The sequence below is a fragment of the Lepisosteus oculatus genome, chromosome 2, assembly GCF_040954835.1.
Source record: "Lepisosteus oculatus isolate fLepOcu1 chromosome 2, fLepOcu1.hap2, whole genome shotgun sequence".
In the NCBI taxonomy this organism is placed as follows: Eukaryota; Metazoa; Chordata; class Actinopteri; order Semionotiformes; family Lepisosteidae; genus Lepisosteus; species Lepisosteus oculatus.
The window spans coordinates 2,936,827-2,962,926 of NC_090697.1; the positions used below are offsets into that span (position 1 = coordinate 2,936,827).

General features: G+C 37.9%; 1 protein-coding gene across 3 annotated transcripts; it reads right to left on the reverse strand.

The window, feature by feature from the left end:
* Positions 1-14,768: 14,768 nt before the first annotated feature.
* tmem200a (transmembrane protein 200A) lies at positions 14,769-24,694 on the reverse strand. Of its 3 annotated transcripts, XM_015358388.2 has the most exons (3): positions 23,764-24,694; positions 21,217-21,366; positions 14,769-17,778 (listed from the first exon to the last, which is right to left on the reverse strand). In XM_015358388.2, the coding sequence occupies exon 3, from the start codon at positions 17,760-17,762 to the stop codon at positions 16,278-16,280; it is 1,485 nt and encodes a 494-aa protein (XP_015213874.1). In that variant the 5' UTR covers positions 17,763-17,778; positions 21,217-21,366; positions 23,764-24,694; the 3' UTR covers positions 14,769-16,277. The 3 variants fall into 3 exon arrangements, with proteins under 3 accessions (XP_015213874.1, XP_015213885.1, XP_006626496.1); XM_015358399.2 differs by lacking the exon at positions 21,217-21,366 and having other exon boundaries at positions 24,350-24,694; XM_006626433.3 differs by lacking the exon at positions 21,217-21,366.
* Positions 24,695-26,100: the final 1,406 nt, after the last annotated feature.

A 26,100-nucleotide genomic window follows, 5' to 3' on the forward strand; every position in this document is an offset into this window, starting at 1 on the left:
GTACTCCATCAGTCGATGCCCCCTTGGGTTTTCAGGCTCATGTTAGGTTACAATAAAGCAATCTCCAAACCACATGAATTCGATAAAGCAGCTTTTTGTGAGCGATACGTTTTTTCAGAAAAAGACAGAAAATTTCAGTTTGAAAAAATATCAAAATGTAATCCAAGGCTTACTCTGTAGGTTAATTCTGTGCTGAAAAGTAAAAAAAGAAAAATACATTGTGCCGGTTTTGGAGCCTTATCCAAGTGTGGGGAGGGATGAGAGAAAGCAGAACAAAAGAAAACTAATGTGAGAATGTAGAGTGGGAGGTGAGAAAGAAGGTCCAAAGATATTGAAATCTGTGAGAATAATTCCAAGGGAAGGGTGGAAGACAGAAATCTGTGAATGAAAAGAGAGAGGCAGAGAAAGGAATTAATTATTGAGTTCATCACTGAGAGCTGTGGGAAGGCGTGAACATAGTATAAGGATCATTTTGGCTTCTGGTGTCTTCCTGGGGTAGAAGCCTTTGAATCTCTGTGAAAGGACACAAAAAGAAAAGTCGGTGTAATTATGATTGGGAGAGGTAAAACAAGAAACTATTGGCTTGGAGAGATCTCTGATCCTCACTGCTCTGAATTGTTCCTTAAACCGTCGGATAGTTTTGCCGCAGTACTGTAAATATCTGGGAATTATTCCACAAGAGACGCAATGAATGAGACTGGCAGTCAGGAATGATGCCCTCTGGTCAAACTTGAAACGGCCTGAGGAGCTAGATATGCTGTAGGTGTACCGCTAGATAAGCGTCTGCAAGTGATTATACAGCAGCTTCTCCTGCATCAGGAGGTGCTGCAGGTGGTGTGGATAGCTGGATAGCGGCTGTGGACAGTTCAGATAACGGTGGACACGAAAGCTGCATAGATCAGCTGGCTGGCAGTGTGAGATGACGGATAGTTCTGGCAATCTGTTCCAGATGACGTTTCCTGTAAAATGCAGAAGTTTTCTTTGATGGCCTTGGGATATAAAAGAGTTTTAGGATAGAAATGAAGCACCAGTGGAATGCAGTTATCGATTGGGGGATGGTTCACGCAGTTCATATGTTGAGGGTTGCTTAGGTGAGGAAGAAAATGTTAGGTAGATTTTTTTTATGATGGGGATAAACTTGCACTCTTGTCAAAATTAAAAAAAAAATTACCTGTTAATTAATTGCCATTGCACTGATTTTATGTTTTGTAAATGAAGCCAAAATTACGTTCCAATTCATAATGTTTCATGACAGAAAAAAATGTTTGAAAGGGACACTGGTAGCAGGCAAAAAAGTAGCTGTATGTTTACCTGTAATCTTTTATTCTGTATGTTCTTTATTGTCCCAGATGGGAAATTTGGTTTTCAGGCAGATAAAAGACATAACACAATACTTAATGTGTTTAACACAACATTAACCCATTCACAAATAAGAAACATACATGTGTAAGATAAAAAAAAACAAGTTAGCAGCTCTAAGCAATACTCACAATTTAGAAATACATTGAAGTCCTGTTATCGGTGTGTGACATAGATACAGTACGTAAGATATGAAGATGATGACAAGTAAATAAAAGAATAAACAAATACATTAATGAATGAAGTACAATATAGAAATCAGTTGTCCAAATTAATCAGGTTAAGAGCCATGGGAATAAAACTGTATTACATTTAAATCTACAGTAGGCAGTAGAAATCGATGCCCTGATGGAAGTTATCCTCCTTTGAAATGAACAAGAGGATGTTTCTTGTATAATGCAGTAAGTACTTCAGTGGGCTTGGCAGTTAGATAAACATCTCTTATGGTAATTAAAACAACTACTCAAAACTCATACTCATACTCTTATTCATAGTATTCTTCACAGATATGTCTATATAAGACAGTAATCCATCCTCGGTTATCAGAGAGTTGCGTATTCCTGCCAAGTGTCATGGCGTTCCCTGGGCACAAGGTGAGAGTACACCCTGGCCATCACAGGACACACAGGGACTATTTGGAGACAAACGTTAACCTACAGTAGTCAGTATTTATCTGGCAGGTGGAAGGAAACTGGAAAAACCCCACATGAACACAGGGTGAACGTGGGGATAAACCCACAAGCTAGTCCGTATTTATATTTAACACAATACATGGAGAATATACTTCACCAGCAGTATAATGCAATACTGTTTCAAAAGATTAAACTTATTAAAAGCTAAAACATTGACTTCTGACCCTTTGAAAATGTATCTGGTAAATCTGATCATAGCTCAGTTCAGAACTATTCAGAATTATTATTCAGAATTATTCATTCATTCATCATTTTAATGTGTGTGTCAAACTGTCCCACTTTCCTGGTGTTTGGAGACTTGCAGAAGTAGAATTGCACACTTCTACAAAACAGAGTAAGGTTCATTTTCTTTGTGCAGCCATTTTTGTCACAAGAATAGCTGTGGAATTGGGTTGTTGTCAAAATATGTGTGCCCCTTCCGTCAAAGAGTTCATACCAAGTTTCTTAAAAAACAAAGAGGTTTTGACTTCTTTTCAGGAATAGGCCAAACTTGTATTGATTTTTGGTTTTGTTTCCAAAGTAATAAAATGACTAATAAAGTGACATTACTTCAGACCTGGTCCTTAAGAGTAGTAGATCAGACACTCAGCGGTACGGTAATTTGAACGTGAAGTCTAGTTAATATTCTTGAGAGAATTAACTTTGTAAGTGCAAAAGAAATTAAAAAATGTCAGTACTGACTCTTGGTGGAATCCCTTTAACACTTTCACTGAAGTATTCTCTGCTGTTCCTGGCGTTTCTGTCAATTCTGTCAAATTGATTTCTGTTTAGTCCACAGTTTCAACTGCTATCTGCTCTTTGTCTGAAATGAACATAGCAAGGGAAAGTTAAATAAATAAAATCAGTGCTTCGGCCAGGTGAAATAAAGTGTCAAAGAGACAATCATGGGAAATATTTAGGAGATGAAAGGGAAATGGATAATGCATTAAATGAATATTTTATTCAGGAGTCATGTCATGTGCCAAACCGGTTTATACCGTACGGTGTCGCGGGAAGCCGGAGCCTACCCAGCAAGCAGCAAGCGCAAGGCAGGGTACACACTGGACAGGACGCCAGTCCATCGCAGGGCAAGTGCAAGCCAGTCATACACGGGGACAATCTGGAGGTCACGGTGAAGGCCGAAGGGGGAAATGTGGCCCGGACACCGGGATAACTCCCTACTCTTATCGAGAAATGTCCGGGCATCTTTAATGGTTGGTGGCTTATTCAGTTGTTTAACACAGAAGTAATTAACAACAGGCCCCAGGCTGAGAAAAGACGTTCTGTATTGAATGTTATTGTCATATTGCTACGCCGAGGCTGGCTGGAGTCGCTGCCGCTGTCGGACTGACAGGTAGATTTCAGTGCAGGACTTGGGCTGATGCAGGCGGGCTGGCTGGGAAGCCGGGAGATTACAGGCAGAGAGTGGGGCCTGCTAGGGTGTGGCTGATAGGACAGACTGGAGAAAATGGACTGACTGGACTGACTGGGCTGGGAACCTGGAAGAGCAAGGCTGGCTGGGAAGCCGGGAGATTACAGGGAGAGAGTGGAGCCTGCTAGGGTGTGGCTGATAGGACAGACTGGAGAAAATGGACTGACTGGACTGACTGGACTGGGAACCTGGAAGAACATGGCTGGCTGGGAAGCCGGGAGATTACAGGCAGAGAGTGGGGCCTGCTAGGGTGTGGCTGATAGGACAGACTGGAGAAAATGGACTGACTGGACTGACTGGGCTGGGAACCTGGAAGAACATGGCTAGCTGGGAAGCCGGGAGATTACAGGCAGAGAGTGGGGCCTGCTAGGGTGTGGCTGATAGGACAGACTGGAGAAAATGGACTGACTGGACTGACTGGACTGGGAACCTGGAAGAGCGAGGCTGACTGGGGGGCTAGGAGATTAAAGGCAGAGAGCTGTGCCTGCATAGAAGAAGTGCTTAAGATTAACAATTCTGCAGAACCTGAGGGTATTTGTCAAGTGATTTTAAATAACATTTCAAAATGAAATGAGAGTTATTATTAAAAAAAACTGTGAACAAAACATTATTAATATCACTTAAGAGAGGTATAATACATTGTGACTAGAAAATTAATGATGTAACAAGATCCACAAAAAATGATGAAATACAGAGACAAGTATTCGTAGACCAAGAGGTCTTTCATATACTGTATGTCTACAGAAATAATAAATAAAAGAAAGTTAATCTGTAATAGCTAATGTGTAATATTTGGTAAAATGTAAAAACATATGATATCATATATCACATATTATAAAGTCAGTATTATATATACCAAAATAGCTTGAGTTTTTTAAACCACCAATAGTAGTAATAAATACAGAGTATAATGTGGTATATTTAGATTTTCAAAAGGTTTTTTTGATAAAGTTCTAAACAAAAGAGTAAATTCAAGGTCAGACAAAATTCAAGATTTTGCAGATAACAATTAATGTAAATAAGTGTAATGTAACTTATGGATAGTGGGATCATAAAATATAAGACAAGACACACTGAGCTTGAAGAAGCTACTTATGTAAATGAGTACAACGCCCTAGTTAGACCACATTTAGAATGTTGTGTAGAATTGTGGTGACCCTGTTCCATAAAGGATATTGCTGGTCTGGAATCAATCCAAAGAAGAGTGGCTAGATACATTCCTGGGCTTAAAGGAATGTCCTATACTAACAAACTAAAAGACCTGAATATTTTTAGGCTTGAACAGAGAAGAGTGTGAGGGGATCTGACTCAGTTATTCAAATTCCTCATAGGATTTGGGACAGTCAACCAAAGGGACAAATTTAGAATGAAGTGAAACATGTACCAGGGAGTACAGGGAATCCATGGGGAAGTACTATTAAAACTTAGGAAAGGATGCATATTTTAGCAAAAAAGGATATGGGAGAGTCAAACAAGATACCCTGTTGTGGGATTAAGCTCATACCTTGACCTCTTTAAGACAAGGATGGATAAGATCCGTGGAACAATTAGCTACTAGAAGCCAAATGATCTTATAGATGAGCTGTGTGTTGGAGGGTTCAGTGTCTAGTTTAGCTAAAGGTTACAAATGAGAGGCAGCCATCTGGCCCCCTTTTCTTGTTAATCTTTCTTATGTTCTATTTATTATATATATTATTTTGCTTCTCATACTAAAAAAAGGCAATCGCACAATGCATATGCAATGAAAAATTGTAAATTGTTTCTTTCTCGGCCTTTCTCTCACCTACTAGGTGTGTTGATTAAATGCTGAAAAGTTCACACATATCTTTCTAAACATTATCATACTCCCACACATTACTGAGAAGAAAGTGAGAATGTCAGGTGAATCATTGCTACATATGCCACGCTGACCCATGCATTGTCATATTTTTTCATTTATTCTACAGACTGTAACATAATGCTCAGATGCTTCCAATTATATTCCTGAACATACACTATTCATTAGTGCAGAGGAATTACTAATGTTTCCATCTCAACACACCTTAAGGAGCATGCCTGTAATGTAATGGACAGTATTTCCAGTATTACTATCTTGTACATGTTTACAAAGTTGAGGATGAACAATCCCTACTGATAGAAAATACAATTACACATTTTATCAAAAATAATGTTTCTTTCTACCTTTGTAGCACCCTAGAAATTGAACACATGATCCTAGTACATCAAACCACTAACCAGTGGTAACCCATATCCTAAGCATTTTATTTTCAATAATAAATTCAGTTTTACACTATTGGGTCTATTAATCAAACCAACGGTGTTGTTCTGTATAGTCTATTGTCTCTAGTCCAGGTATGGAATCAAGTCAAAGGAGATCAAATATTGTACCATACATTTGCTCAAATCATTAACACTCCAGCAGGGAGCTTTGGTTGTTATTAAATGAACATATCACTCACAAATACATACAGTATAAGTAGAGTTGGAGGTAGGGTTGGACAGAGCCTTACTTGACTTCTGTTAGACTTCAAAGGAATCCATAAGTGAGAACTATACACATGCTGTACCATCATGAAACACACAAAACATGCTGATAAATTCTGGAGGCCCTCCTTCAAGGGGATCTTCCATAGTACCTCGTGATTCACACAGCCGAATATCTTTGTGAAATCGGGGAGGTGGAAAGGTTCATGTTACTCATGACATTTGTCCTGATTGAAGGACTGCAAAAAAAAAATCTTGGCTGTGCCTCTTCGGGATCTGGACACCACGATTGGGATATGGAAGCAGTTTATCACTCACACCTATTTAGTGATATAGTTCTGACAAAAATGGAATCATTTCAGAATCTCCCATCCCCTCACACAAGGCATATTTGTGTATTCTGATACACAAATTTTATTTTACAGACTCCATTCTGATCTAACTCATAGTATTGGGTTGGGATCATGTTTAAGAACCATTTAAACTAATGTTAGTGGTTCTTCTCAGTTAAGTAATTAAGCGTTAGATTTTGAACCAGTCAGTGACAATTTGTAAATCTAATGTTTGATGCTGGTCCAAAGTTTCCTTTTTATAAGCCACTTATTAGGAGGTGTCTAGCAGATAAAACCACTAACAGGAAGAGTAAGAAGTTTGCTGAAGCAAAGTGATAGTGTTATGAAATAGTAGTGAGGACCCTATGCAGAAAAAATGAATGATCTCCAAAGGCGTAGTCGATATAACAATCCTAGGTCCAAAAGCCGAAGGTAAACAAGCCAGGCAAAAGTACAAAACCCAGAAGTGGAGCCGTAAGCCATAAGCTGAGAATCGAAACCAGAACAATAACCGAAGTACCAAAACCATCACCAGGAGACGTAGTCAGAGAACAAACCAGGGTCAGGAAGCCAAAAACCAAGTGGTAAGTGGAAGTAGCTCTAGCCAGGAAAAACCTTAATACTGAGCACAGGGGAGAGTGCGAAGCAGCATTAAATAGGCTGGGGTAAATGTGCTAATTGGGAGCTGTGCAGGAATGTGAGGTGGAATGACGAGTCCTCCGGGGGTGTGGCGTAACAGATAGGACCACCGAGTAGTCTAATATCTCTACAGTTATCGGTGAACATCTAATGTGGAAGGCCAATCCACAGGGATATTCTCTGATTTGTTGTTGGGGTAGTAGTAGTTATACTATTCAGAATAATATGTTTTTTTGTTTAGTAAAGATGCAACTGAAATGATCAATAATGATAATGATTATAATGACATGACCCAGGTAAATTACCTCCTCCAAAAATCACAATAGTCTATGACTTGATAAGGTGTAAGTGTCATCTTCATTGCTTAACATGTCAATCTTTCTCCAAGTAGGAGGATGAAAGTGGGTCTGAGGAAAGAGATGACTCACTAAGACAAAGATCCAGACAATCGATACCTGGAATGAGTGAAAGAAATAAAACAGAAACTACAAGAGATGACAGGACAGCATCCAAAAGGCCAGACCTGAGTTCTTTATTTTATTTTTAAATTTTGCGGTGTCATTTTTCTGTTTTTGTACCGACCTCTTTGTTCTGTACGTCTCAGATGCAGAATTGTTTACTTTGTGTTTTGGAAAACCTCGAGGGTGAGCCACACATCTGTTAAAATACTCTCATGTCCCATTGAAATAAAGAAACTCCAGCACACCTAACAGCTGTTTTTTGTGTTTACCAAGGGAACACAAATTTTGTGATTGTGTGAATCCCAAAGATTCCATACGTGAAATATTGTGTATTTCTTTTTAGACTTTCCAGAGTACAGAAATACAAGCAGAGGCTAATTCCACAATGAAAATTGAAAAACTAATGTTTTGCAAAGCTTAACTTTAATCAGAATAAATACATGTGTTTATACTGTATATATACTTTACATGTTCTCTTTCAAGTTTATCTAGACAAAAAGCTACATCAAAATCAGTGACTTTGTGCAATCAGATGGGTATTGCCAGGTTTATTTTTAGGACAGGCTGCATGACCTGAGTTACTCATTATTATCTACCCAAAGGATTTCTAGTTCTCTAATTAAATATTAGCCTACCTGTCTCCTGAGATTGTTAAGGTACATGTTCCCCATAAGCTATAATGCAAGAAATGCTCCAGCTTGGGTTAAAGGAAAGGAGTGCTTAAGTTACCTGGGTACAGAGAAGGGATGGGAATAGAGGCTCAGGCTGTGTCTTGAAAGGAGCCTTTAATGAGCTCCCATTTGACTTTTCACAAGAAATCTTCATCAGTCCCTGAGAAATGGGCCTTAGCTTTCACATTCTCCAAAGATTCTAATAACAAATTTTGTATTGCTTTACAAAATATTGCATTTTTTTATGAAATAATAACAACAAAGAGATATCAGTACTCACTGTCACAAGGATGCTAAAACAGCCATTAGTAGAAATGTATCTTTTATTTCTATATTCTATTTTTATATTCACAAATCCTGTACTATATCCATATTAACAAAGGTAAAACATATCACTGCTTCTCTGTCCATTCCATTATGTTTGTACTGTACCTAATGTACATATAAATATACTACAGCATGTTGAAAAGGATCAAGTAAAGGTTTATTCCATGCTGAACGGAGAAAAAAGAAACAATGTTTTGGCTGTAGAGCCTTTTTCAGGTGTCACCACCACCAATACTCCTTTACTTGTTCCTTTACAGCCAACACATCCGATGCAGCTACCTACTTGAACTACTTTCTCTGTTTCCCGACATCGCTCATATTAAGACTGACTGTCCCTCACAATCATCCTAACTGTGGGGTAAGAGATAGCTGTTGAGGCCAATCTAAGACAGTCTTCTGCAGTTTATGCATGTCTTTCTGAGTAAAATGGATGATCCTCTGTTACTATTGTAGCCCATGACATGCCATTTCTGTCATCTCACGCTGTCATCATATGGCGAGATTCTTAGACCAGTTTTCTTTATCTGTGGAGGTCCTGAGCAAAAGTTTCCCACAGGCTGGTTTAGTTGTTGCCCTTTTTCATATTGGTTTGGTGGACATCTTTGAAGCACTTTTTCAGCATTCCTCTTATGCCATAACTTACCTGTTAGAAAAATACTCGCTTTGTAAATCTGGAGTTGGGCATTTAGACAATTTTGACCCAGCAGATTTCAGATGATTATCTCCTTCATGCTCATTGTGTTTGTGAGAGGACATTAAAGCTGGTTTGTCAGTTTTCTGGTTGATGATACTCATCCAATGCCCTGAGGTGTCTTCTGTTTTGTCATGTTTCAAGATTAAATTGCCTTAATTTCCATCCTTGGAAAGTATTAAAAATAATTGCATACTCACAGCAGAAAAAAAAGCTGTTATTTAATAACTCTTCCAGTCAGAGGTTTGTCTTCAAACATTTAAAAAAACATATAATTTATAAGAATATGAATAATCCGTACATTATTGAGGGAATTAAGTAAAACTAAAAAACTAAACTAAAAACATTTTACTAAATGTTTGTAATACTGTATATCTTATCTTTTTGGCTATGTATTTCTTTACTTATATTTTACTAATTCCATCTCAGAATGTCTGGTCTCAAGAGATAATATAGCCACACTGTATCCTTACGCATAGCTGGCATAGTTCTCAGGGAAATGACCGAGTGACCTCTCCTGGAACAAATGGACTATTCAATTACAAGCAGAAGGTGCTGCTTGTCACGCAAGCCAGCAGTAAAGAAAATATAGATACTGATCAGCTTTCTAGAATGACCATATGTAGCCACAATGCAAGCAGAGATTCATGTGTTAATGTATCTTGTATCGTTTGTTTCACTGTATAAAAGAGCACTGTAAGTGTTGTCTTTTGAGTATTGTGTACAAGAGCAAGACTTCCATTTACATATGAAACAAAGATGAGTTTCAACACACAAACTCCCGGCTGATGACCTTTGTTTGGCACAACATCAACCTGTCATAAAGTCTTGAGCATCATGAATTTGAGCATGGTCCCCAATCAATGACAATAACTACTTTAGATTCAAAGTTAAATGTCTGTCCATTTATGTCTTGTGATCTTTAATCAAGTGGTGTGACCTGAGGCAAAAAATGAGGTGCATTAAGAAAGGCTGTCATGCTTTCTAAAAAGGCCGTATTATGTCATTCTAAAATTGTATAATCATTCTAGTAATGAAACTGAATAACCATTATAATAAAATAATCACTATAATTTCCAAGTTCAGCACCAAAGAAGTACAATTTCATGGTCATATACTGAGGTGTTTTAATCAGTTTAAGTCAATGTCCATGTTCTGTCTGTTAAAAGCTGTTCGTCCTTTAATATGAAGCATCTGTCCTTTGCAGTGATCAACCTGTGATAATCAGATTTAAGCAAAAAGATCTCAGCACATTCTCATTTCATACACTGCCTTCTGCAATAACACATAGTCTAAATAATGTGACTTGTGTCACAATAATTTTGATGATTTAAAAAAATAAAAAGCTTGACAACTGTTGTACTGACAGTTCAAAAATAAACCGCTGTGCTGCTACACTTATAACACATAAATACAGACCATGGCACTCTGGAGAACATAATGGGCGTGTTGAATTACTGCACTCTGCAGAGCATAGTGTGTTGAATTAGAAACTTCCACAGAACGCTCTCAGGGTGTTGGATTCATGCCTTCTGGAGTGGTAGATCACTTGGTTGCACCCTTCAGTGTCATTGTAATTGCTTTGATAACCGGATTATCAACACCATGACTGATCATCTGGGAAAATATTTTGCCATTTAAAACATTAACCTTGGTTTACAACACCTATCTCTAGAGATTTGGCTATTTCCATTGATAATTCTGGGGAAAATTCCAATCTCGGCCATAATTTATAGCAATAATGAAAACGAAATAGAAAAAAAGGGTATGCCTTATTCTGGATAGGCATGGTGCTCAGTGTTGTTCTGTGCTGTCTGTGGCTGTCGATCCAGTGCAACTGAAGTTTTTCAAGTTTTTTAAACTATAGATGTCTAGCCCTGGAAAGACATGTTCACTGACCTTCATCAATTTGGCAGTATTTCAATAAGTGCCACTATGACTTATAGTGCTCGCATCCCTAAACCATTCTATACACATTTAACTGCACTTGAGCCTTCAGTTGTGTACATTTAGATCAACATTTTTAATATAATTAAAGTACATTATTTTACTACTGTCATTAAATAATTAAATAATAGAACAAAGAATTAGTGTTCAAAATATCAGAATATCCCACATTTAAGTATTAAACATACTAAAAACATAACTATTATGAAGTTAATTATAATAACTTAATTAAAAAAAAGTTTGTTAAATGGCATCAATATTATGTCATGCATATTCTACTTACATATATGCATAGATGTGCTTATCATATTAACATGTGGGATTATACAGGTTTTGTCACGTCTTTACAAAGCATATTTTACTTCAGTAAATTGTTAATAATGTGTACCAAACCACTGATTACTGAATAGTTTTCTAATGGTAAAAGTGCCAATATATGTATCTAATCACTTGATTAAATTAGCTTAAAAGTACAATAATTAAATTATAGATGGCTATGAATTCTACCTCGCATCCTGACGCGACCTGAAGTATTCAATAAAGGCAAGATACTGTATGTGTTGCGTATTTCAAGATCCTACAAATCAAAGGTTAGATGGATCAATTCATGTTTTAAATTTAAAATAAAAAAAATATTTTTGAAAAATGCCATAGAACTTGTACTGAAGCATGAGTAACATAAAATCTATATATATCTTTGTTAAATGTATTTATATAGAGAAGGGGTAGTGAGTTTCTAGTGCAAAGAAGCTAACTCCGGGAATAAAATAAATGCCTTGTGTTGATCTGCACTCAACAGCAGCAGTGTAGCATCTCCTGTAGCCTTAAACCACAATCGTGGAGTTTCTCTCACCGTTTACATGGTGAGGACGTGAGTAGACAGACTAGTTAGGCACACACGTTAGATGAACAGGAAGAAAGACCACACAGCCTGACAAAGCAGAGAGGATACATGCTGTCACACAGCAGGACATTGGTAGCAGGTACAACCATCAAAATGAAATATTCACGAAATGTCTTTTAATGGTATTCATCAGTGATACCCATACTTTCCTATAGTTCAAAACCCCATGTGCCAGAAAACAGTGCCTTTCAGTTACTTAATACTGTCACAATTTGTTCACTAGACTGTATGACTCTGTTTTTACCGTACACACTTTACGTTCACTGTACTGTATAAATCATGGATTTCTTAACTCAAATTTGGGAAGCTATTTTAAATCGTAATCATTCCTGACACGATCTTCCAAAATCTATATATAATAAATCATTTTTTTTTACTTTATCTCATGGTAGAGTACCTCTACAACTGCTGAAGGCTAGACATAATGGAAGAAAATAAAAGTTCATTAGAACTCAGCATGAGGGAGAGACAGTCAATCACAGTCAACACTTCTATCTTGGAAGGAGCTGGTAAAATGAATGAGATGAGAAAGATTATCATCCTCATTTTTTTTAGGATTTGCTGTCTAAGTGCTGGGGGAAAGCTGGCGTAGTGAACATCAAGGCGTTAGGAGGTACACGGACAGGAAGAGCTGCAAAGAGGGAGACATCTTTGATGATTGGAGCTGAGAAAGGAGACTTAGAAAGACATATTTGAAAAACCTATTACTTGTGTATGTGAAAAACTCCAAGTTGAGGTGACCATTCCCCATTGGTCGATAAATGACAATGGTAGAATCCTCTTCCCGTTTGCCTTCTTTCGATATCTAAAATGCTCCAAATGTTAACCTTTTCTGCATTTTTAGATTCAGTTTTTCACACGCTTACCTGAAGTTACTATCCTATCGATACACTAACATTTTGCCTCAAGAGAAGCCGAGCAAATCTGTTCATTCATCTCAAGCACACAACGTTTTCAAAACACAACAATACAGTCTACATCAGTCCTTGCCAACCTCATTATTAGATCCGCATGTCTCAAAGAGTGTCCCCCACCAATCCACTCTTTATGTGAGAGGGGCCCTGTTATGTCTCGTAGCTGTCTCTGCCTTCACATTCAAACTTTCTTACAAAACTTGGGACTGCCCACAGAACAGGACTCCAGCCACTCATTTCAGGTGCAGCTCCCTCAGCAAACCATCAGGTTATCCCCCACCCTCTAATTCAGCAGTTTGGTCATTGGTTATTGGAGGGATATATCAGAATCAATTTTAACATTCTGAAACCAGCTTTCTGCCTGTTTGAAAGACTCCCAACAATTCAGGTCATTGATCTCCTTACGTTACACTCCTAGGGCCTTCAAGTACTGTACCTCTTATCTTTTTATTGGTTTTATTGGTGGTGCCATTTGATACTTTCGGTTGCCCTTATCTTCTCTTAAGGCCACCTATGGCTAGGGGACTGGTCCGCCCACCATTTCAGCTACACCTCAGTTAAATCCTCCCTCTGCACACAAGTTCTTGCCTCCTAATTACATGGCTCAGGGACAGGCCCTCAGTCAAGCAGGTTAAGCCAAATCTCAGTATACTAAGTATTCAATAAAAGTTTTAAAAGTGCATATGATTCCTGGGTTTTGTTATTCCCCATGGACCTGTAATTGACTTACTGCAGTATCGACAAAACCATTTCATTTAGCTGCATCATTGCTGTTTTTCTTTTTATGTTGACTCTGTACCCTAGCTATAAAGCAAGAAGAGTACGAGACGATTGGAAGAGTAAAAGGAAGCAGGGACACTTGCTGTTTAGGACAATACTTGAAAGCTGCGGGTCAGCTGAGTGGAAGTCTTTACCAAGAAAGGTGGAAAGAGGCTTCTTGTCTTCCCTTAGAAATGAAGAATGTTCTCAGACAGACTTACACGGTAGGTGGAGATCTTGGCGGGGGGAGGGGCAACCTTCTACTGATTTCTATAGATCCTTCAGTAGCAAAGAACAATGAGGAAAGAATATCATGCAAAAGATCCATTTTAACATTATTTGCAATTTTGTAAATCTTATTTTAAGTGCTTGTTTCATTCAATACTTGCTCAGCGCACAGTGAGTTTTACAGCTGCAGCCCTTTGATGAATTACATTTATAATAAGTGCCCAGTGTTGGTCTTCAATCAACATCACTTAAAACAAACACCCTGGAGACTCATTCTTTTAGGTTCCTATGGATGGTTTAATTTACTGTTTCATTAACTTTCTTTGGTAAAATTAGTAAGAACCAGGAAATTAGCCTGATTGAATAGAGAAAGGTTTCTATGGAAATAAATTTCTAGTTTTTGTCTGACTCCTAAAAAGCCATAGAACATGGTATGAATCTACAGAATAACCATTATGATAATATAATCACTGAGGTGTCCGAAGAAGTACAGTACATTTTCATTGCCAAATACTGAGGCAAAAACTAGCCCCGAATTTAATCTCATGCTGAATACTAATTGGATTACAAAAAATTACAGTGAACTAGAACATAAAAATACAAAAACGAATGATGTTTGACTAAATGGCAAAGTATTTGCAATTATTACTTGATCTTGAACTGTTGTTTTTGTTATACAAGAAGAAAAATCACAAGTATCTCTGCATTTAATAACAAAAGGTTACTAAAAGCACACGTTTATGAAATTTTATTGGTGGAACAGCTAAATAAGACATTCTGCTTTCCTGTTTTTCAAAAATATCAATATGCATTAAGAACAATTAATATAAATATTAAAAGCTCCATAACAAAATATGTAGCCAACTCTGATACAATATACAGACTGATTTTAAACAGGAATTACGTCTCACTTCAGTGTGTAACAATACATTTGACCAAACAAAACAAATAAAACAGAACACAAAACCCATTTTATTTTGTAAATAATGTGATCATGTTTACTTGAGCTTACCACATTAAAACAAAATATTTTATTTTATAAACAACAAATTGCCTGTAGCTTACAAAGTTAATCTTAACATAGGCTCTACAAGTAAAAATATCAATACCTGAGCACTGCTTTCACATGGAACTGCTAAAAAGCTCAATAAAAAAGACGAGGAAAGGTGACATAAAAACATGGAATCCTCTGTTATGATGGTATTCACTTGAGCGACATCCTGAAAACCTCACCTTGTTTATGGGGGTTTGACTTGGTTATACAGTAATATGCTTGACAGGCAAATTGACAGGCATATTTATTCAAAGTTCCACACATACTGTATAAAGTGAATGAGTTGTCATAAATGTCAGTACCCATTATTTATTAAGACTTACACAGCAACAGCAAGTTAAGTACTAATCAATTTTTTAAAAGGGATCAAAACAAAATGATGAAAGAAATAAATGACTTCTATATAGTAACATACTGTACACTATATAATTCCATGATTGTAGGAACCTGAATTTAAAACGTAAACCATCCAAAAAGGAATCTTTCATATACTCTTTGGAATTTTTGTACACATTCATCCATGGTACTTTACATGCTATAGCCTTTGAAATGATCTCTTACCATGCGTTGAGTTTGCCTAGATCCATCTAGCCTTGTCTTGAGGGATTCCATTGTGTGACTGGTACAACGAAAGAGTTTCAACGGTAGAGCTAGGATTCCCTCAGGTGAGGTGAGGTTTAAAGATTTGGCCAGACTGGATAAGAGCTGAACAGTTACAGATGGGTAGTGGGACAAGGCAATATACAGCTAATGAGGTAGGTTTTATGTTGCATCTCTTTAAATTATAGCAAACATTTGCCTTTTTAAAAATGTCTTCACATATCACAGTAATCCATCCGTCTGTCCATTTTCTTACTTCTCCTTCCAGTTCAGGTTCCTGGGGGAGCTGGATCTTGTCCTGGCAAGCAACGGGCACAAGGCAGGGTCCAGTCCATCACAGGGCACACACAGACACAGACACATGGAAACACTCACACCAGGGCCAATTCTCCCAGAAGCCATGTAACCTACCAGTGTGTTTTTAGACTGTGGGAGGAAACCAGAGCACCCGGAGAAACCAACACAAACATGGAGATCTCCATGCAGATAGCACCCCAGGACTGTAACTGAACCTAGGGCTATCCATTGTGCTACTGTGCTGCCTGTAAATATACATATGATCACCAATAAAAAAACAGCATACAACTGAAGGAAATTATGTTTTGTATTAAAGAGATTTGAGTGAAAATCGTGTAATGAAATAAACAATACCCTGGATAAAACTAATGTTATTCAGGACATCAGTCAAGTTAAAAAAACAAATAATATTAAATACGGGCAATGACAGATATGCACATTTTTTTCTTAGTACAGTATATAAACACTTTTATAAGGTGTTGTCCTTTTTCTGGGATAGACATCCATTCAGAACCTTGTTTCAGATGTACCTCTTTTTAAAGTGTTACTCATAAATTCATCATGTTCAAAACTGAGGTTATTGTGAGATCGTGAGATCATCAGGAGTTTTTCTTTTTTTGTATAATCTCTTTTGCCTGCAACCTGGGGAACTACCAATCTGTCCATGGGATCCTCTTTGTTTTCTAATTTCATGTATCCCTTGCTGTTGTTGCGATCTAGCCTTGGCCAGCTGGGGTGTTTCCTTTGCTCAGACTGGACAGTTAATGTGGATGGCCCTCTTTCTAAATCCAAAGACTTGGAATGTGCAGAGAGCATGTGGAGTGAATTGTTGGAGCCAAAATCCTTTCGGGCCGCACCAGGAGATAAAAATCGTTCGTTAGCTGATCCAGGAGAGAGAGAGGATTTTGATGAGACAGATGGTGACTCAGTGTCTGAATTGCTTCTAGGGAGCACAGCATTAGGAGGCTTGTAAGTTTCAGTAATATCTGTAGAAGGAACCGTTAAGGATTCCATGGAAGGCTGTCTTGATCTACCTCTGCTGAATTCGGAGTCCTCGGTGATGTTATCTATATCAGGTTCATCGATCACACAGTTATTTAGCTTAATCACGGGAAGTGTGAATGCACTAATGGAAGATGACACGATAGACTTTGTTTCACATTTTTTAGAGACAGTATTTTTGTCATCTTTCAACCGGCTGCTTTCTGTGTGCACGCCAAAAATTGAACTGGATCTGTCTCTGCGCATCGGAAGCAGGAGGCTTGAGCGCCCCTTAGCTTCATTCAAACAGCGATCGTCCTCTTCGATGGAGCTTGCTCTCCTCGACACCCGGACATCGCTCCCAATTCCTGAGAAAGTCAACAGAGTATTAGCAGCCAGCTTTGAAGCGCATTGGTTGTCATACATTTTAGCCTCAGGTTCTCCTGCTGGGCCAGTGTAAGCTCCATTCATGTACTTTTGCTCTTTGATCCTTAGGCTGTGTATGTCAATTACAGTAGAGTAGATGTCTCTCATGTGAATCACTTTGGTTTCCTTGTCTCTGTTTTCATGAAGTATGGCGTTAGCACAAATGAATATAAAGATACCGATCCCCATGGTGAAGGGTCCCAGCATTTTCATTTTTTCAGAATGCAAGTGTTGTTCAAAGAACTGGGCAACTATTCCCCCATGGTCTCGTATTACTTGGGTATCGTTGGTGGACAGTTTTGAGTCTGGTGTCAAAACCTGATCCTTGTGCGGCCAGTAACCTAGCACTGCCATTGCTATTCCCACCATTGAGATGAATATCCCAAGGATAAGAAAAAATCCAGAGGGGGAGTACAGCCGGATCTTGCCCCTGACAACTACCACATCGGCTCGGGGTTTCCGTTTGACCCTTTTCTTCTCCTGTGGCGGGGGTGGAGTTGGCAAGGGCAGGTGGTGCTGGGATCTGGCCGAGTCCTGCCTCTTTAAGGCTGCCAGCCCTGTTATTACACCCCCAGTCGCTATCATGCTGCTGTCCTCTGCCCTGCAATAAAACACAATGGACAGAGTAATGTGCATCTGGCTCCTTGACAGGCTGTTTTTATTGTGGGAATGGTCCTCTTTTTTAATCTAGCTGAACAAACTTCAGGGGGTCACTCAATCTATAAAAAGAATTAGCTTTTAACAGCTGTTAGGCTAACACATTCTAATGCAAATCAGGTGAATTCCAACTTCCTCCAATCCATAGAATACTGAAATTATATGTCCGGAAAACCTACTGTGGACTGACGTGCCACCTTTAATTTTCCTAAAACATACCTCCATTCTGTGCGAAAAACAGCTCTTTCACAGTGAAAGTAACCAAGGAATAATACGACTACGTCAAATTATATCTCGATTGCTTTGAGCAAAATGGTTGTAAATTTAACAAAACGATTACTGTCACCACACTGACAGCAATAAATTCAAAGATGCTTGCAGATGAACAGAAAAAAAATATCTTATATGAACTTCTGCAGAGTAGTATATAGGGAATCTGTGGACGTGCACTGCCTTTAAAATGGCCAAGATTCTGGCCAAAAATGACTCCATTATATTATGCTTTGTAACCAGCATACTGTAGTACTGTACAAGTGTGTCTCCATCCTGTAGGTGGTGATGGAGATCTACCTTTGAACGAGTTATCATTCCTTGTCCTCTCTGAACAATGAGACTTGAATGTTATTGTGTTCAAGACGCGATTCTTTTTAATAAGAGCAGATTTTTTCTTTCTTCCCTAAACATGGAGAAAGCCATTACCCCCAGTCCTTAATCAGTTTGAGCATACGGTAGTTTGCAACCATCAATCAGTAACACCTGAATAATGGGCTTTCAAGAAGTCTAAGAGCTACCCTCTTAGACTTAAGACTGGAGGTTTGTGTAAACTTTCTTACAAGCAAAAACAATCCAACACTTTTATAAAAGGACAATAATGTGCCACAATCATTTTCTACACATTTCAGACATTAAGAATTTAGACTCAGTGTACAGTATGACTGAGCTTCATTTGCCTGAAGTCAACATTAATCTTTAATCAATTACATTAATAATAATAATAATTGCTTACACTTATATAGCGCTTTTCTGGACACTCAAAGCGCTTTACAGGTAATGGGGACTCCCCTCCACCACCATCCATGTGCAGCCCCACCTGGATGATGTGACAGCAGCCATAGTGCACCAGAATGCTCAGAACACATCAGCTATTAGTGGGGAGGAGGGCAGAGTAATGTAGCCAATTTACATCTCATCCGAAAGGACGGCGCCTGTTTACAGTACAGTGTCCCCATCACTATACTAGGGCATTAGGACCCACATAGACCACAGGGTGAGCGCCCCCTGCTGGCTTCCAGCAGCAACCTTAGTCTTTCCCAGGAGGTCTCACCTCCAGGTACTGACCAGGCTCATACCTGCTTAGCTTCAGTGGGTTGCCAGTTGTGAGTTGCAGAGTGATATGGCTGCAGGTTACAATTAAGATATAAAGTAGTTGAAATGTTATTAAATATGTTATAGCTACTATTATTTATATATATACGTAGAAATATATAAACTATTAGACAAAAAAATGATGAAGATACAGGATTTATAAATCCCCATTAGAAAGCAAAGAGAAAAAAGATGTTTTGTTCAATTACTTGTTCTGGGAAACTTTGCAAGTGTTGTAATTTTCACCTTAAGGAAATGATGTTTTATCTGTGGCAAAACATGTTTTTTTAAGAAATGTCCACAACTGAAATTTTGCTCATGCCAACTTAAATGAATGGTTTTATTTCCACTTCTCTCTTTTATTTAGTTAAAACTTTGGATTTATTTTTTTTGTATATAACAAGATGACAGCAAAATATCATTAACACATCAGCTGGTTTGATTTAGTCTTGTGGGCTATACATTTTCCTCCTAGCACATTTGATCAAAATCAAATGTAAAATCACTGTAATAACTTAAATTGTAAATTAAACACAACCTTCCATCCTCCGTAGCATCTTGGTTCAATACAATAACCCCATCATATCAATACAATAACCATCTTATCAGCAAAAGAAAATGACGCCTGCCTTGAACATATACTTGTAAGAGCCATTTGCCATTTTACTATACCACAAATCCTACATCCCACACTGCATTACAGGCCCAACAACTGACATTGATTACATAAAGGTCAAATCACAAAAAAGGCTTATGTCAAATAATATTCTGAGAAATATTCAAGTGTGTTTAAATATGTCTTCCCTTTTAAGTTTCCTCTCTTAATATTCCATAAGAAATATTAAAAAATATAAAGAGCTATTGAAAACAATCACAACTGTTAGGCAGTGGATCATCTCAAGGAACCACAGTACATATTTCTAGAGCAGACATGAGGAATTCTCACTTGTTTACAGAAAAGTTGTGTGTGTGCTTTTGATGTTTATGTTTACGTTGATGGTTAAGTGTATTATAGGCTAAAAGAAGGAATCACTAAATCCACTGAATACACTAAACTTTTAGCCCATTAAGAGAAAAGATATTATAGTGTATGCTCACTCAATATACTTACAAGTCTTTGAACATTTTGCAGAAACAAACAATCTAATTTCTAAAGGTGTCAGAATTCATTTAACAGTGGGAGCTTGAATAACATAAAAAATCCTCTTACAAGCAGCATCACTTAAGCCCACATTTCCTTCCTTCTTGGACAATGTAGGCTACACTCGATGGATCCACAATAGGAAATACATCATAGACACTTATATTCTGAATCTGTTACATTATGTAAAGTGTTTCTTAAATGATTTCTTCAGAACTACAAATGTAAATGTTTTCGTCATTTGAAATGCAAGGAAAAAATACCGGTAAAGGTAATTAAATCTATACTTCTTTATTTTAAATACCCATGCTGGACAGAAACAATACAGTATCTCTGAATCCTAATGAAATACCAGCTTTACCAAGAAGCAAAAAATCTGGAGCATGTCCGTGCAGCATACCTAAAGCCACATGCACTGCTTTTAATGAAATATACTTGAGACCTTGAAGCACACAATATCAAACTTACTCTTTGCATTATCTTTGTCATTTTTTCCACTTTCTCCTTTTATAACGGTCATTTAAAAAATACATTTAGCTGTGCTACATTTATTGGATATTCTACTTTCCATCTCTAAAAACCGTGCCTTGAACAGTAAACAACATTTGATACATGTTAAAATAAAACTGAGGGGAAGTCTGTATGATTGATTAGTTTCACATTAATCCAATATTGTTTACTGGTACACTAGAATACTGGTATTTATTAATACGTGTCTTATATTACTGCTATGGCCATGATCCTTACCAGATAAATCAAACACTAAGTGGATGGATAGATGGATATTACAGCCATGTCCGGGGACATGTTATTTATCATGAGGATGACTTTTAGACTACTAAAATCTATTTTAATCTTTTCTGACAGTGCACTTACTTCTGACAGTCTATGTATCTTCACACTATCTGGAATCCCAGTTCCTTTCTGTTTCACACCACGACAGCTTCATGTTGCTGCGAGACGTAGAAACATCCTAGAGACCAGACTTGAAGGAAGTATTAATCCAACTGAGACACAAGAGTGAACCTGTGTGTTTAATTACAGTATTTTAACATATATAAACAAAGCCACTGTTTGCTACATACTGTACAGTAGCTCTTGATATTACACAAAGTTTATAAGGAACTTTCTGTTTCTTCCTTAATTTGCTCAAAAGGACATAATATTAAAGATTCTAGTATTTCAACAAAAAGGCAATAGGAGAAAACAATGTGAACATTTAAACATTTTAAAAGATCTTTATGGCATTTCCTCTTATAAAACTAAATCACTTGATTTCACTGTGTAAGTAAGCAAGGCGGCTTAAATTACAAGTTAGAGAAATATTCTACAAGGACTAAACAGGATAGACAGGTCAATACTACTACTGTTTTCTCAATTGTTTAAAATTAGGACAAATATGCCTAATGTAGGTTACATGAGAAATGTATTATATTACGCATCTATACAGCCTGCTTAAAGATAAAATGAAGAAGCAAGTTAAGAATCATGCCTTTCACTGAATATACAAATAATGATAATTACATTCTAAATATCTAAGGGAGGAAGCTCACAAAATTAAGATGTTTTTCTACATATCTTTACATATCATCTGTATTCAATGAAAGAACACAAGTTGAGTTGGGGCTGTGTTTCATTAAACACGTACAAAACGACATACTGTAGCATTAGTGGTTTTATTATGATTTACCCATTAGAATGCAGAAAAGATCAAACTGCCGAACCCTTTTTAAATGGGGAGAATGATTCTCTTCAACTGCCTCTGATGGACATTTTGTGAATCTTTACACTTACAGCATGCCTGAGGTATCTTAAAATCAGAAATCAGCCTCTTTGTTCTAAACAGACAAAAAATATTATAATATGTACTACAATTAGTTTCCACAGAAACACAGAAGACACAGTTCAAGGACAGGATTAACTGGAGGTGCCTCCATGATAATGCAACGTAGGTGCCTAACAAAAAAGACCATACAGCAGATGCCTCTCTGGTTAGATTACATTCATTTCTTCCTTGAAGAAGAGACTAAAACACATCTGCTGACAACAGGGTAGAAAGGTTACTGCAACGTTTTTTTTTCCCATTGAACTAGAAATGATAAATCCTCTGTGATTTTAAGAATGGCTTAGTTGTTTTAACACTGACTCAGTTAAGACAGGCAGACATTCTTTTCAAATCTTTTATCACCAAGTAGAGCCACAAAAGGGTTATTTCATAAAAATCTTTCTTGCCATCTTTTGCATGAATTTTACTGCACACTGAAGTTAAACAAATTGATGGGATGCTGAGGAAACTGCCCCAAAAATGAAATGCTAAGATCACCAAATCAGAAAATGTTTTAACATGGAAATTGAAATAATTGCATTCTTTTAGGTCAAACCTAAATTGATTAAATGACTCCTTATAGCAACTGACAAAGGAGGTTGTTGTTGTTGTTGTTGTTGTTGTTGCTTAGATTCCAGCTTTCCCAGTATTTGACACACAACATAATCACTGTTGAACTCTGAATCACCACAAAAACGTTTTTGTTGTCTGATGTGGAAAGTACTTAGTGAAAATGCTTATTGAATGCTTGAATGTAATTGCACTGCAACATCCAGTAGGTTATTTAATTTAAATAGGAGCTCAGCATCCTTCTGGAGCCCCATGATTGCTAAGCAGAAAATGGCAAATTTTGAAAAGAGTAGCCAAAATACCAACTGAGCACTGCACTTCATCGATTACTGAGACATGAGTGGAAACTCTTGCTCATCAACAGTTTAAAAACCCTCTGGAAATTTCGTTCCTTTTTTAAGAGTTGTTTTAGCACAACAGTTACTGATTTCGTGAGTTTATTACAATTTAATATAGTGCATAGAGGTAGCAAGAAAACAATATGATTAACGATCTAGGGGCTAACATTTTTCAGGAATCTGAAGTTCGAATTTGTGATTTTAGGGGACGCATACAGTAACGACCAAGAAGTGGCACAAACGAGCACCGGGAATGTAACGGACATCACAACATTTTAAACAGCCACGTTATTCGGCAACAATGATTTATTTAAACTTCCAAGAAGTGTAAGAAACATATTTAAAAATGTGAGGGGAGAAACAGAAATTGTGCAACACCACGCAAACCGTCCTTGACAGAAGACATCAATCGGATTTTCCACAATCGTTTATACAAAGCACTCACTCTGTTGAGTCAGTATCAAATAATCGAAAAGGATATGATCTTCAACCATTTATGGATTTCATAAAGGAATCGGAGCTTCAGATTCCGGTTCTAAACGATCAAAGACGAGCAACGAGATGGCAGCGTCTTCTTTTGTTTAAACTAAGGAAGTCCTCTTAATTCAGATCTTTAGGTTTGCGTACTATACAGTATATGTCTATTGATCTTTTGATCTGTCGTTGTGTTTAAGGTTAGTAATAACTCACCTGTAGAAAGAAACAACTCTTTGGCGTGCCACATTATTTGGTCATTACGCAGCAAAACGTTAATTTATCCGGATCCCTAACCCAGTTTCTATTCTCCATGTAAATCCTTCAGGACTCCGTGCTTTGTCGCAGCTAAGACAGGATCTGAGTGTGAATAAGCACCAACTTCCAGGGCAGTGGGTTCTTCCCGATCTGTTTCTCCATTTCATGTGGACGCTTCTAAACTCATAAAAACGATACTCCGTTCAAGAGCCGCCGGGGTATGGAAAAATAAACAACCAGCCATTAACTCACAGGAAATGTCGATGGTTTATTGTTACAGTTGTTACAGACGTTATCCATTTAATCGCTGTCGTCAATCAATCGTCTTCAGGAGTAAAGAAAAAAGTGCAGAAAAGTTCGCCAAGTAACATTTTTCCAGAAAAACTCGTTTCAAACTTGCAATACATAAGAATCGATCAACGTTAAGATATTTCGAGTGTATAGCTGAGGATATAATCGGATCTTATTCGAAGTCTATAAAAGCCAGTTACGCAAAAGAAAACAAAACATACATTTTGAACAGGAAGAAAGGTCTTTTATTTACCTGTCTTTATCATGCACGTTCTTGGTAGCATAGTCTTCTATTTTTTAGTAAAAGAAAACACCTCCCACCAAAAAAGAAAATCACAAAGACAAAAAGCTTCATTGTGGCTAAAAAGAAAATATCGAAAACCACTTTTCGTGTCCTGAATGGAGAGGCACTAAATGAAGACGGGCTTTTACGAGACTACGTTTTTTTAAACTCAATTTGACTGCTCTCTTAGATACGCTTTTCGCCTGTAGACAAGTATCGTAAAGGCGCTCCTTGCAGCACAACGGTGCGGATCCGCGAAGAGACGAGGTGGATGAGGCTCCGTGATCCCACGTGACGCTTCGCTGGACCTGAAGGTGACGCACAAATGCTTCACTAGCGATGAGAAAGCACATTACAGTGTTAAATGCATATTTAGGTTCCTCAGGGGATATAATGCAAACTAGGCGAGCATGACTTTGGCGTTTTTATTTTCCATTCACATAAATATAAATCAACTTGTTGAAGATGATTCCAAGAACGGACCCACCAAACGCATGCTTAAAATGTTTGTTGTTGCCTACAAGCCCTGACAGCGATTGTCTAAGGGTTTATGTTCTTAAATTAAGGTGTCACATCAATTAATTATTAACAGATGAAGTTTCTAAAAACGGTGTTACTGCTTAAGAGTGTACATCGCGTTTTAAACTATGGGGTGCACTAGATAGTGTACAACATGAATATGTACAGTAAGTGTGACAGAGAGATTTGTTCTCCCTCTTTTTCATATTTCAGTTGTGCTTCCATACGCACTGCCTTAAAACGGTGGCTAGCTGGCAGAGGTCAAGCATCAGGACATGCTGTTGCACTACCCTGGCCTTCTACCAATACCACTCTACAAATGCCTGAAGGGCAGTTATTACTACTTATCCCTGTGTGTTTGTTGTATGGCTCTTGCTTGCTCCTAGGCTGCATGGTAAACAGGATGGCTGAGGAATGGACAGAACATTAATTATGCAGCCCCTTGCCTCAGGGGCGCATCAACAGAGGCTGGCATTATGGTATCTGTTTTTTCTGCGTTTTACTTGATTTTTCCTTTTTATCTCCTCCCCATTTTCTGTTTTTGACCCTTTTCTAAATGTGCAGATGCCAGTGGCTGCCGGACCTGGCTTCTGTGAGGCTGCCATCGAGAGTGGGTGCTTTGTTTGTGTGCAGGGAGTGTTGCCTGTTCTTAATATCGCTGTTTTCCGCAATATAGGGGGTGTTGCTCTCCCTGGTAGGCACAGTGACTCACTGTTTATTTCATAAGCAAAAATAACATTTGCTTACTATTTGTGGGTTTAGGGAACCCGCAGCTCACAGTGCTACACTGGTGTCAAAGTGAGTGTGACGTGATAGAAGACTTCACACTTCCCTGGGATGTGAGCTCCAAAAAGAGGTGAAGGGGACATGGGACTAGCACACACCCAGCTCTCACCTGCTGGGTACAGCCCTTCAACCAAAGCAAAGGCCAGCAAGAACCTTCCATAAGACTGAGGGGTATTCTAGTGGGGACGATATTTCTGGGGATACAGAAATCTGGAAGATCATTAGTTTTAATACTACAAATGTTGTAGAGTCTGAAAAATATAGCTTTCACCCACCAAGCTTCACTTGGTGAGAAGTCACCCACCATACCTCAGCATGATGGCAACACAATATACATTTTCTATGTCTTATACTGTATACTCATTTTAAGGCGGGTAAGAGGATGAAGCCCATATTTCTTAATCTTCCAGCTACTC

What these genes read in the sequence shown, in the direction of transcription:
- tmem200a (XM_015358399.2), bottom strand. Translation starts at nt 17,762, where the DNA reads ATGATAGCGACTGGGGGTGTAATAACAGGGCTGGCAGCCTTAAAGAGG.